This window comes from Microcaecilia unicolor, chromosome 3 (assembly GCF_901765095.1).
Source record: "Microcaecilia unicolor chromosome 3, aMicUni1.1, whole genome shotgun sequence".
NCBI lineage: Eukaryota > Metazoa > Chordata > Amphibia > Gymnophiona > Siphonopidae > Microcaecilia > Microcaecilia unicolor.
In genome coordinates this window covers 331,085,369-331,097,476 of record NC_044033.1, presented here as the reverse complement: position 1 = coordinate 331,097,476, position 12,108 = coordinate 331,085,369, and the positions used below count along the sequence as shown (strand labels likewise).

The window sequence follows — 12,108 nt, the reverse complement described above, 5'->3', positions numbered from 1 at the left end:
AAGAACTGGATAAAGGTCATGCACTAGATGTAATCTACTTGGATTGCATTAATACCCGACGTGGCCACGTTTCGCCCTCAGGCTGCGTCAGGGGTATAAACTATCAAAAGTGTATGTAAATATATCATACACACTAGTAGTTCCAAAAATCTAGTTCCATTTATCTGCTACTTCCAACTGAACTGATATGCATATCAGTTCAGTTGGAAGTAGCAGATAAATGGAACTAGATTTTTGGAACTACTAGTGTGTATGATATATTTACATACACTTTTGATAGTTTATACCCCTGACGCAGCCTGAGGGCGAAACGTGGCCACGTCGGGTATTGTTCCAATAAATGCATTTGATTCCACTGCTTTGTTGTTTTTTATCTACTGTTTTGTAAGCAGTTGTGTGCCTTTTTGTTTTTTTTTTTTTTTTTTTTTTTTTTTTTTTTTTGTTATCTACTTGGATTGCTAAAATTCCTCACAGAAAACTCTTGAATAAGCTGAGAGGGCTGAACTTAGGACCTAAAGAGGGACATAATCGAACGCCCATCTCCATGGGCATTCATCTCAGAGAACGGGTACGTGAAGGGGCGGGACAGACCATATTTTCTAAACAAAAATTTCAATAATACGGTTTGTGCCGGGCAAATGCATCAGATTTGTGCGGATTTGAGCTGGGCGGTTTCGTTTTTCAGCAATAATGGAAACCGAAGGCGCCCAGCTCAATAACGAACAAATCCAAGGCATTTGGTCATGGGAGGGGCCAGTATTCGTAGTGCACTGGTCCCCCTCACATGCCAGGACACCAACCGGGCACCCTAGGGGGCACTTGTAACAAGTAAAAAAAAAAGAAAAAAGTTACATACTTCCCAAGTACATTGCTCCCTTCCCTTGGGTGCTGAGCCCCAAATCCCCCCAAAACCCACTGCCCACAACTCTACACCATTACCATAGCACTTATGGCTGAAGGGGCCACCTACCACCACAAGTGTAATAGGTGGGGGGGGGGATGGGCCTGGGTCCACCTGGGTGAAGTCCACTGCACCCACTAACAGCTGCTCCAGGGACCTGCATACTGCTGTGATGGAGCTGGGTATGGCATTTGAGGCTGGCATACAGGCTGGAAAAAAAAGTTGTTAAAGTTGTTTTTTGGGTTTTTTTTTGGTGGGAGGGAGTTAGTGACCAATTCCCTCCGGTGGTCATCTGGTCATTTAGGGCACTATTTTGGGACTTGTTCGTGAAAAAAAAGGGTCCAAAAAAGTGACCCAAATTCACGGTAAAAACGCCTTTCTTTTTTCGATTATCAGCCGAGGGCGCCCATCTCTCCTCGGCCGATAAACATGCCCCAGGCCCGCCTTCACCATGCCTCCGACACGCGCCCGTCAACTTTGTTCGTTTCCGTGACGGAGTGCAGTTGAAGACGCCCAAAATCGGCTTTCGATTATACCGATTTGGGCGCCTTTGCGAGATGGGCACCCATCTCCCGATTTGGGTCAAAATACGGGCGCCCATCACTTTCGAAAATATGGCCGGAAGTGGTTGACCAGCAGGTGACCAAGGGTGATGGTAAATGGGATTTGCTGAGAGGAAAGGAAGATGAGTAGTGGAGTGGCTCAGGGGTTGGTACTGGGGCCAATTCTGTTTAATATATTTGTGAGAGACATAGCTGAAGGGTTAGAAAAAAACATTTGCCTTTTTGTGGATGACACAAAGATAGCCAATTTAGTAGATACCTCGGAGGGAGTAGAAACCAGAAGATCTTCAAAAATTAGAAGGAAGTATTGGTAATGAAAACACTAACAGAATTCAAAAATGCATGGGTTAAACATCCTGTATGGAAGGCGTGGAACCAAACAAGCTTAGCAATGATTAGATGGCAAGATCAGTAATCAAGAAGCAAAGCCAGTGCAGGGCAGACTTCTACTGGTTGGATGCATCTGTGGTCAAAATTTTGTGTGGAGGTGGAATTTGGAATGGGAGTCCCAGAGTCAAATTGGACCTAATTAACCACCAGCAGAGAGACTGTTTAAGCTGTGGCGTGACCTCGATGGCATTGTTAGGCACCCCATGGCCGAATGCCACTGAGAAGTTAGAGTCCACTGGGCTCTCCTGAAATGAAGATGTGCCTTGGGAGTAGCATGTACAGTAAAGACCATGAGGCATATTTTCAAAGCACAGGTTTCTATGGAACTTTGGAAGGCTAAGTGCTTTGAAAATATGGCCCCATGTGTCCTAGTGGTCTCAACATCTGCCAAGCTGCAACCTGCTGGCTGCTGTGAATCTGGTCAGCGATTGCAATAAGAGCAGTCACTTGATCTTGTGGCAGAGGGACGGTCATTGCATAGCATCTCTGGTTAGAGAATCAAACTCTAGGACTTGGAAAGCTCGGTCCTACATTCATACTCGGACTCCAAATTCAACGTAAAGGGAATGGCATCCACCATTTCCTTGACAAAGCAGGTGAAGTAGAGGGGTTTAGGTGGAAAGCTTCCGCCTCTCATCAGGTGGGGTGGGGTCTGAGGGTATGCCATAAGATCCTCTTTGAAGAGGTAGTCTAGCTCTTCCTCAGACTCCCATTATCATATTAGACTCAGCAAAACAGCTGGAAGGATGTCTAGGCCTCAGGGCCATACACTGAGATGCATGACTACTTCTCAAGCGTGAGGGAGCTTCCTTCCCCAATGTCGAGTGCTGCAGTGCATGAAGCGGTACCGACATCAAAGCTCCTTGAAATAAGGGGGTTGGGGACTGCTCTACAGGTGAAGTCTGGGCCTTGAGGTCAGAGTGGCCAAGTGCCTTCTAGGTGCCAATGCCCGAGTACTGTGTAACTGAAGCAAACCTGCCAGCTCCTTTCTTAGTATGGCCTAGTACCAGTCATTGAGGACAGGGGTCAGTAAGGCTGGGGCCGACGTCAGTGTGGAGAGAGCCTGCTCAGTCGCCGGTGCAGAATCGGAAGCAAGGTCCCGGCTGAATGGGGCCTGAGGCGATGGCACCAATGGCTTGGTACATGCAATATAGCAAGGTTTTAACAAACCACCATAACAGAGAGAGAGCACTCTCCCAACACCAACACTTCTTGGGTATGGGCAACAGCGATGCCTCAGAGCTCCCAGCTCTATGCTTCGAAGAGGACCAATGTTGATGCTTCTTGGCCTTCACCCAATGCTTAACATTGGGGTCCCTTGGTGCCAAAGTGGACGATGTCGAACCCACATATATGTCCTCGGTGTCGGGTCCGATGCCCATCGGTCCCGAGGCCTGCTATTATTGCCCGATGTCAAGGAAGGTGGAGACCTCCTTGATGCCAATGCACTCCCAGTGTTGGACACAGCCCTGGCAGCCATCGGGTTTGATGCTGATGTACCGGACTTCAAGGAGCCAAAAAGTTCTCTCTGGCAAGCCTGACATACTTTGTGTTCTTTTCTGCATTTTTAAACAAACAGCACAATTAGTTGGGTCATGGTCAGGCCCAAGGCACTCCACCCATCAACTGCCATGGGTCAGTACTTGAAACCACCCAATTGAACTGAGTGCACTCCTTGAAGCCACTGGTGTCTTCTGGGCCATGGAAAAAAGAACACAGGCCAAATCAAATGGCTCAATGATGAGGCCAAAAAGGGGCTTACCTCTAATTAAGCCCAGTGCTCCAGCCAAGAGGGCCTCAGGAGACAGGAAAAATGTAGAAAACTAAGCACCAAAAAAAAAACTGAAACGGCTATAAGGTACCTGCGTGGGAAGGCACAAAACTAGCAGAAAAACAGCGTAGGAGAACAATAAGACACAATCTCCCTGCTCTGCGGAAAAAACAAGACTGAGGGTCCTGCGCTCGCGCATGTGAGGTGGGACCTCTGCCAAGGTAAAATTATGTATCATACCTGATAATTTTCTTTCCATTAATCATAGCTGATCAATCCATAGACTGGTGGGTTGTGTCCATCTACCAGCAGGTGGAGATAGAGAGCAAACTTTTGCCTCCCTATATGTGGTCATGTGCTGCCGGAAACTCCTCAGTATGTCGATATCAAAGCTCCATCCGCAGGACTCAGCACTTAGAGAATTACACCCACGAAGGGACACTCTGCCCAGCTCACCACCGCCGAAACGGGGGAGGGGAATTAACCCAGCTCATCCCCACACAAGTGGGGGAGGGGAATCCGTCCAGCTCATCCCCACGGAGCGGGGGAGGGACACCACACCCGCCGATGCGGGGGGATCTGGCTTATCCTGCAACCGCAACCGCGGGAGGAGCTGACTGACCCTAACACCGCCGAAGCGGGAGGTGTACAAAGCTGCCCTACAGCCGCACGAAGCGGGAGGGAGTGCCGGCAGAATTTAAATCTCAATCCAGCCCCGTAAAATGGAGGGGAGAGGAATGCAGCAGCTCACTGTAACACAAACTCGTCTCAACTCTTGAAGAATCCAGGTGAAAGAAGAACTTGAACACGAAGTCCTCCTGAAGTAACTGAAGGCTAAACTTGAACCTAAAATTCAACCAGAATATAAACAGTACAGATATCTGGGAGGGGCTATGGATTGATCAGCTATGATTAATGGAAAGAAAATTATCAGGTATGATACATAATTTTACCTTCCATATCATCAAGCTGATCAATCCATAGACTGGTGGGATGTACCGAAGCAGTACTCACCCAGGGCGGGACATAGAAATCCCTGACCGCAACACTGAAGCTCCAAACCGGGCCTCCGCCCGAGCAGCCACAGTCAAGCGGTAATGCCTGGCAAAGGTATGGGCCTTCCCCGCGGCCACCTAAGCCGCTGCAATGGCTTCCTTGACCCATCTTGCCACTGTAGGCTTAGAAGCCTGCAGACCCTTACGAGGACCTGTAAACAGGACAAACAGAAGATCCGATTTCCGGAAATCATTGGTCACTTCCAAGCATCTGATGATGACTCGTCTCACATCCAGAAATTGAGAGCAGAGTATTCCTCTGGGTAGACCTCCCTACGAAAGGAAGGGAGACAGAGCTGCTGATTCACATGGAAGCGAAAAACAATCTTGGGCAGGAAGGAAGGCACTGTGCGAATAGACACTCCTGCCTCAGTGAACTGCAGAAAAGGCTCTCGACCTGAGAGTGCCTGGAGCTCGGAAACTCTTCTGGCTGAAGTGATAGCCACCAAAAAGACTGCTTTCAATGTCAGGTCTTTCAGAGATGCCCTCGACAAGGGTTCAAAAGGCGGCTTCTGCAATGCTCTTAGCACCAGGTTGAGATTCCACGCAGGCACCACTGAGTGCAGAGGAGGGCGCCGGTGATTAACTCCCTTGAGAAAGCGCACCACATCTGGCTGCGAAGCCAGGGAAGCACCCTTCAGGCGGCCCCTGAAGCAAGCCAGAGCCGCTACCTGGGCTTTAAGGGAACTGAGCGACAGGTCTTTCTCCAGACCTTCTTGCAGGAACGCCAACACTGAAGAAATTGGAGCAGTGAAGGGAGAAAGTGAGCCTGCTTCACACCACGCTGCAAAGATACGCCAACCCTGGCGTAAGCAGTAGAAGTAGAGCGCTTCCTCGCTCTCAGCATAGTGGCGATGACCTTGTCTGAGAAACCCTTCTTTCTCAGACGCTGCCGCTCAATAGCCAGGCCGTAAGACCAAAGGGGGAGGGATCCTCCATCCCCACGGGACCCTGATGTAAACAGGTCCTGCTCCACTGGCAGCCGCAGAGGATCGGCGACTGAGAGCCTGAACAAGTCCGCATACCAGGGACGTCTGGGCCAATCCGGACACACCAGGATTACCCTGCCGGGGATGCTTTGCCACCCGGTCTAGCACCCTGCCCAACATGGGCCAGGGCGGGAACACATAGAGAAGCTCTTGTGTCGGCCACTGTTGGAGAAGAGCATCTACTCCCAGGGAGCGAGGGTCCCGTCCTCTGCTGAAAAAGCGCGGCACTTGGCAATTGGCCGATGACGCCATGAGATCTAGGCTCGGCTGGCCCCAGCGCTTCGTGATGTCCAAGAACGCCTGAGCAGATAGCTGCCACTCTCCGGGCTCCAAGGTATGGCGACTGAGAAAGTCCGCCTTGACATTCATGACTCCGGCAATGTGGGCCGCTGACAGCTGCTCCAGGTTCACTTCCGCCCACTGGCAGAGATTCATAGCCTCCTTGGCTAGAGGGGCGCTCTTGGTACCTCCCTGGCGGATGACATAGGCCACAGCCGTGGCATAGTCCGACAGGACCCGTACTGGCTTCAACGCCAGTACCGGGATGAACTCCAGCAGCGCCAACCGAATGGCTCTGAGTTCCAGGAGGTTGATAGACCACTTGCCTCTGCAGGAGACCGGAGCCCCTGCGCTGTCCTTCCCAAGCAGTGGGCTCCCCAGCCCGTCAAAGAGGCGTCTGTCGTGACGACAATCCACTCCGGGGTCACCAGAGGCATTCCTGCAGACAACTTGACTGTCTGCGTCCACCAGCTCAGCGCCTTGCGCACTGCTGGGACCAAGGGAAGGCGCACAGCATACTCCTCCGACATCGGAGTCCAGCGCTGCAGCAGAAATTGCTGTAGTGGTCTCATATGAGCCCTGGCCCAGGGCACTACTTCCATCGTGGCCGTCATAGAGCCCAACAGCTGCACATAGTCCCAAGCCCGAAGAGGAGAGGCTACTAGGAACTGGTCCATCTGAGCCTGAAGCTTGACAATCCGATTGTCTGGCAGGAGCACTCTGCCCACTTGGGTGTCGAATCGAACTCCCAGATACTCCAGGGACTGAGTCGGGCGCAGCTGGCTTTTCTCCCAGTTGATGATCCACCCAGGGAGCTCAAAAGAGCAACCACCCGGTTCACAGCTTTGCCGCACTCTGCATAAGAGGGGCTCGGATCAACCAATCGTCCAGATAAGAATGGACTTGTACTCCTTCCTTCCTCAGGAAGGCCGCGATGACCACCATTACTTTGGGGAAGGTCCGCGGAGCAGTAGCCAACCCGAACGGGAGGGCTCTGAACTGGAAGTGTCGGCCCAGTACTGCAAAACGCAGAAAGCGTTGATGAGGAGGCCAGATGGGAATATGCAAGTACGCTTCCTTGATGTCCAAGGATGCCAGGAACTCTCCTGCCTTCACTGCCGCTATAACAGAGCGGAGGGTCTCCATGCGAAAGTGCCGAACTTTCAAGGCCCGATTGACCCCTTTGAGGTCGAGGATAGGCCGTACAGAACCTCCTTTCTTTGGTACCACAAAGTAAATGGAGTAACGTCCCTTGCCAAGCTGATTTTCTGGCACCGGAACGACGGCCCCCGGGCGGATCAGATTGTTCAAGGTCTGCTGCACTACCACAGCTTTGACCGGAGACTTGCAGGGAGAGAGTACAAACCCGTCTTTTAAGGGTCGGCAGAACTCTAGCTTGTAGCCGTCTCTGATGACTTCCAGCACCCAAGCGTCTGAAGTTATTGTGGTCCACTCGCCCATAAACGAGGACAGCCGTCCTCCAATCTGCACTGGGGCGTGGACCAAGGCCCCGTCATTGGGTACGAGACCCTGGGGGAGGACCGGAGGGAGCACCTCCGGGACGGCGGTCTCTGCGAAAAGAATGCTGCTTGGGGGAGAAGTTCCTTTTGAAGAAAGAGGGGGCAGAGGAGCCCGACCTGCCCGGGCGGTACCGACGGGCTTCTGAAACCGTCCTCTGGAGGTACCAGGGCGAGTACTAGCCCGAGCCCTGACCTCTGGTAACTTCTTGCCCTTAGACGTGCCGAGATCGGTCACGATTTTGTCCAGCTCGACCCCAAAGAGCAGCTTGCCTTTAAAAGGCAATCTAGCCAGGCGGGATTTAGAGACGTGGTCAGCAGACCAATGTTTCAGCCAGAGCCACCGCCGCGCAGAGATTGTCTGAGCCATGCCTTTCGCTGAGGCCCTCAAGACATCATACAGCAAGTCTGCCAAATAGGCTAAACCCGATTCCAGGGCCGGCCAATCAGCCCTCAAGGAAAGATCCGAGGGGAAAGCCCGCTGCACCATAGTCAGGCACGCCCTGGCCACATAGGAGCCGCAAATTGAGGCCTGCAAACTTAAAGCAGCTGCCTCAAAGGACGACCTTAAGGCCGCCTCCAATCTTCTGTCTTGGGCGTCCTTTAGGGCCGTGCCACCTTCCACCGGCAACGCCGTTTTCTTAGTCACCGCAGTGATTAAAGAATCCATGGTAGGCCACAGATAGGCCTCACGTTCGCTTTCAGTCAAAGGATAGAGGCGGGACATAGCCCTAGCCACTTTAAGGCTCGCTTCCGGGACATCCCATTGAGCCGCAATTAAGGTGTGCATGGCATCATGCACGTGGAAGGTTCTAGGCGGGCGCTTCGTCCCCAGCATAATGGCGGAGCCAACAGGGGCTGAGGGAGAGACGTCCTCCGGAGAGGAAATCTTTAAAATGCTCATGGCCTGCATTAACAGGTTGGGCAAATCCTCTGAGCGAAAGATCCGTGCTGCAGAGGGGTCATCCGCTCCATCCGAGCGGGGATCCGTCTCCTCCAAGGAATCCGCAAAGGACCGTTGGGAGACCTCAGATACGCTGCCCTCATCTACATCGGAGGAGACAAAGTCCTCCAAGGCCTGGGAATCAACCCGAGGGCGTTTACCTCTGGGAACCTCAACCTCTTTACCAGACGAGGGAGCAGGGGCAGCGTTTTGCATAAGGAAGGCCTGATGCAGCAGCAAAACAAACTCGGGGGAGAAACCCCCCAGACTGTGCACTTCCGCAGCCTGGGCAACGGCCCTAGACGCACCCTCAACCGGCGCTCGCAAGAGCGGGGGAGAGACATGCTGCGCATCCAAAATGGCGTCCGGCGCGACACTCCGTGAAGGAGCCGCGCGGGAAGAACGGCGCTTAACTTTAGCCGCTTTTGTGCCGTCGCCCAAATTAAGGGCGTTCATGGCATTAATGTCTCCAACCTCAAGGGCGGCCCAAGAAGAAGCCGTCCGAGCCGCGTGGCCGGCCAAGATGGCGGAGGCGAGGAGCGGGGGATGGGCGTTTATGGCGGGAAAAACCGCCACGCCGGAGGAAGGACCGGGACATTCATCGGTCACGAAACTGTCACCCAACAAGGGCGAATCAGGCTTTAAGACCCCCGCATCCCCTCTAGAAGCGCCCAAGCGATCCGGGGAGCGACTCTTTACGCCCTCGCCCTCCGACGCCATATGCCACGTGGAGATAAATCGGGGAACCCCCTGCCCGCTATAAAAAGGTAAAAATTACCTGCTGTCCGCTCCGAGCTGTAACGACCTGGTGTTCCAGTGAGTAGCTGCAATAAACGTTTAAATAAACGTCGAAATAAACGCCTTTAAGGACGTTCAAAATTTTTTTTTTTTTTTTTTTTTAACGGAGCCAGCGGGAGGGGGGAGAAAAGGAGGGACCTCAACCCCAGGCACTCAACAAAACCTAAAAATTAGGCTTGGAGGCCTAGCCAGAGCTGCTGCTGTGTGTGACCACCACCTGCTGAGATAGAGAACATACTGAGGAGTTTCCGGCAGCACATGACCACATATAGGGAGGCAAAAGTTTGCTCTCTATCTCCACCTGCTGGTAGATGGACACAACCCACCAGTCTATGGATTGATCAGCTTGATGATATGGAAACTCCGGTTAAAGATAGCGTGCTGGGCAGCATCCACATTGTGCTCCGTCGAGATGACATCACCCAAGTGTAAGGATACTACTGCCCTGCTTGTCCTCAGAGAAAAGACATTTCAATACTGCTACCACCTGCGTGCTGAACTCTGAGAAGTCGTCTGGTAACATGAAGCCGAAACTTACCTGCATTGTACTGTTCACTTTCTCTGTATGAATTACTTCTGGACCTGTAACAGACAGTAGTCACAGTGTAAGAACGCAGAGTAAACTAAAGTGCTGACGTTTTAAACACTGGCTGTGTGGACCTACATTATACTTTTAATGGAATAATTTATACACCATTAATCCTGATCAAAATCACAGTAACGCAGTGTTCAAGAACATAAAATTAAATACAGATAAAAGAGCAGTAAAAAACACAGTCAATGACTGATACTAAGGGGCCCTTACAGTAAAGTGTGGTAAAGTTTCACACTTACTGCATGATTAATTGCAAAGCCAATGTGTAACTGTTGGGAATTCTCCCAACACCGTTGTGCACAGTTACCGCACTAAAAAAATTAAGTAACCATGCAGTAAGTGTAGTGACAGTGCGAATGCATTTATCACCTTCTATGTATGCCTCATTATTCAGATACGAGACAACTTCTGCAAGAGGAGAGGAAAAAGGGGGTCAAAAAATGGTAATTTAATGAGCCACAAAAAAAGAATATGCCCCGAACGTTTGCTTAGCTGCAATGAGTTGTCCACACCCTATCCCTATTCCATAATAGAATAGGCAGTTTGCATGCGAGTTAGCACACGTGATCATGCCAGCACAGTAACAGTCGTTATGGCTGTGTGTTAAGCTACCACATGCTAATTCATTTGGTAACCGCTTACTGCACGTTAGTCAAAAGCCTCCTATGACAAACACAGAAAAAAAACCCCTAGTAATTACCACAAAATTTACATCAAACCATAAACGAGCCAAGATTTCAAACCCTCCCAGAAGCACACAGATTTATCTTCCCCTCATTTTTCTAGGAAGCTAATCGCAATTATTATGGGCAATAACACATTTGGAACTCAAGCAAACATCTCTAGAACAAGACATTTACTGACAGTTCTGTTTCCTCTTAAATACTTTTTTCTTCCTTGTTTCATTATGCCAATATAATAAGGGAATAAAATGATAGACTTTGATGGAACATGAGGCGTCATAACAGGAAACAGAATATTCTGGAAAGAAGCATATTCATTAGGTAGGAAGGGCAATCATAATTAAGATAATGAAGGAAGAAAAAGGTATTTAAGAGGAAACAGAACTGAGGATGGAGAGCCTCAGTGTGTCCACTAGGAGGTGGACATATTGACAGCTTCCAGGGAAAACTCTATTTTAATTTGCTACATATTATACTGTATTGGGAGTTTACTTGTTACTATTTCAATAATTACTGATTGGCTTCTTTGACAATTTGAATAAACATTTATTATGTCTAATACTTATTTAGTAGCCAGAGTTTTTCTTGCCTGGAATTCTGCCTGGGGGAGTAAAGATTTTACTCCTTCAGAAGGTTACTTCTGTCTCAGAGGCAAGTCAGAAGTATACATTACTCTGATACTACCCCCACCCTCTTGCTAAGGCTATAATTTTGCTCACACCCACTTACTTCTCCTTTTGATTGTTTATCTGGATACAGCAGATGTCCTTAGTCAAAGGAGTCTCTGTCTTAGTTGCTGACCAGCAACTTATCACAACTTAGCATAGCATAGGTCAAATGTCAAACCACAGCCTTAGAAAGGTATTTTTCAGAAAAAGCACATTTATAGCTCTCTTGCAACTCTTTAAGTCTGCTCCCTGCAAAATAGCTATATTAAAATAAAAACTAGAAATATGTATGGTTTGCACCTTTTCATTGCCTCTCTGAAATACAGTTACTAGTAGTGGTGTTTCCCTATTCAAAATCTGAGATACTACCTGTGATTGGGAAGTATCAAAATGTGTTTATCAGCATCCTTGAACTACAGAGAGCATACTAAATACAAATTACAATTCGAATGCAGACCAGGCAATCAACACTCTAAAACAAAAAAGGATCTGCTGCTGGTAAATGACCGAAGTTACCTCCTACGGAGGTTATCTTCGTGTTAGCAGGAAAAAAGGCCTCAAAGCGCTTCCAGGTCATCAATAGATCTGCGGAAGCTACACCGGGTCTTATGACCCTACTTTCATCCTTGGCCAAAACCTACAGAGAGCATAGCCAATGCTGTTCCTGAATCATTTTATGTATTTTATGTATTTATTTGTTACATTTGTATCCCACATTTTCCCACCTATTTGTAGGCTCAATGTGGCTTACATAGTACCGGACAGGCATTTGCAGACTCTGGTGTGAACAAATACAAAGTGATGTTGTGGTAAGATAAAGTTCATGTGGCACAGCCACATTAGGACATCGTATAACAGAAGAGTTGTGTTATGTCCATTACGTACTTTAGTTTTGTTGTGTTGCAGATATCAGGCATTTATGTTGGATTGGCAGAGTATGCCTTTTTAAACAGTTT

At 49.5% G+C, this 12,108-nt stretch overlaps 1 protein-coding gene across 1 annotated transcript in view; it reads right to left on the bottom strand.

Annotated features, from left to right (window-relative positions):
• Positions 1-12,108, bottom strand: part of TMEM181 (transmembrane protein 181) — a 78,415-nt gene that overhangs the window by 52,738 nt on the left and 13,569 nt on the right. Inside the window, exon 3 of the mRNA XM_030195498.1 lies at positions 9,745-9,788. Coding sequence (XP_030051358.1) covers positions 9,745-9,788 — 44 coding nt within the window. The remainder of the gene's footprint in view (positions 1-9,744; positions 9,789-12,108) is intronic.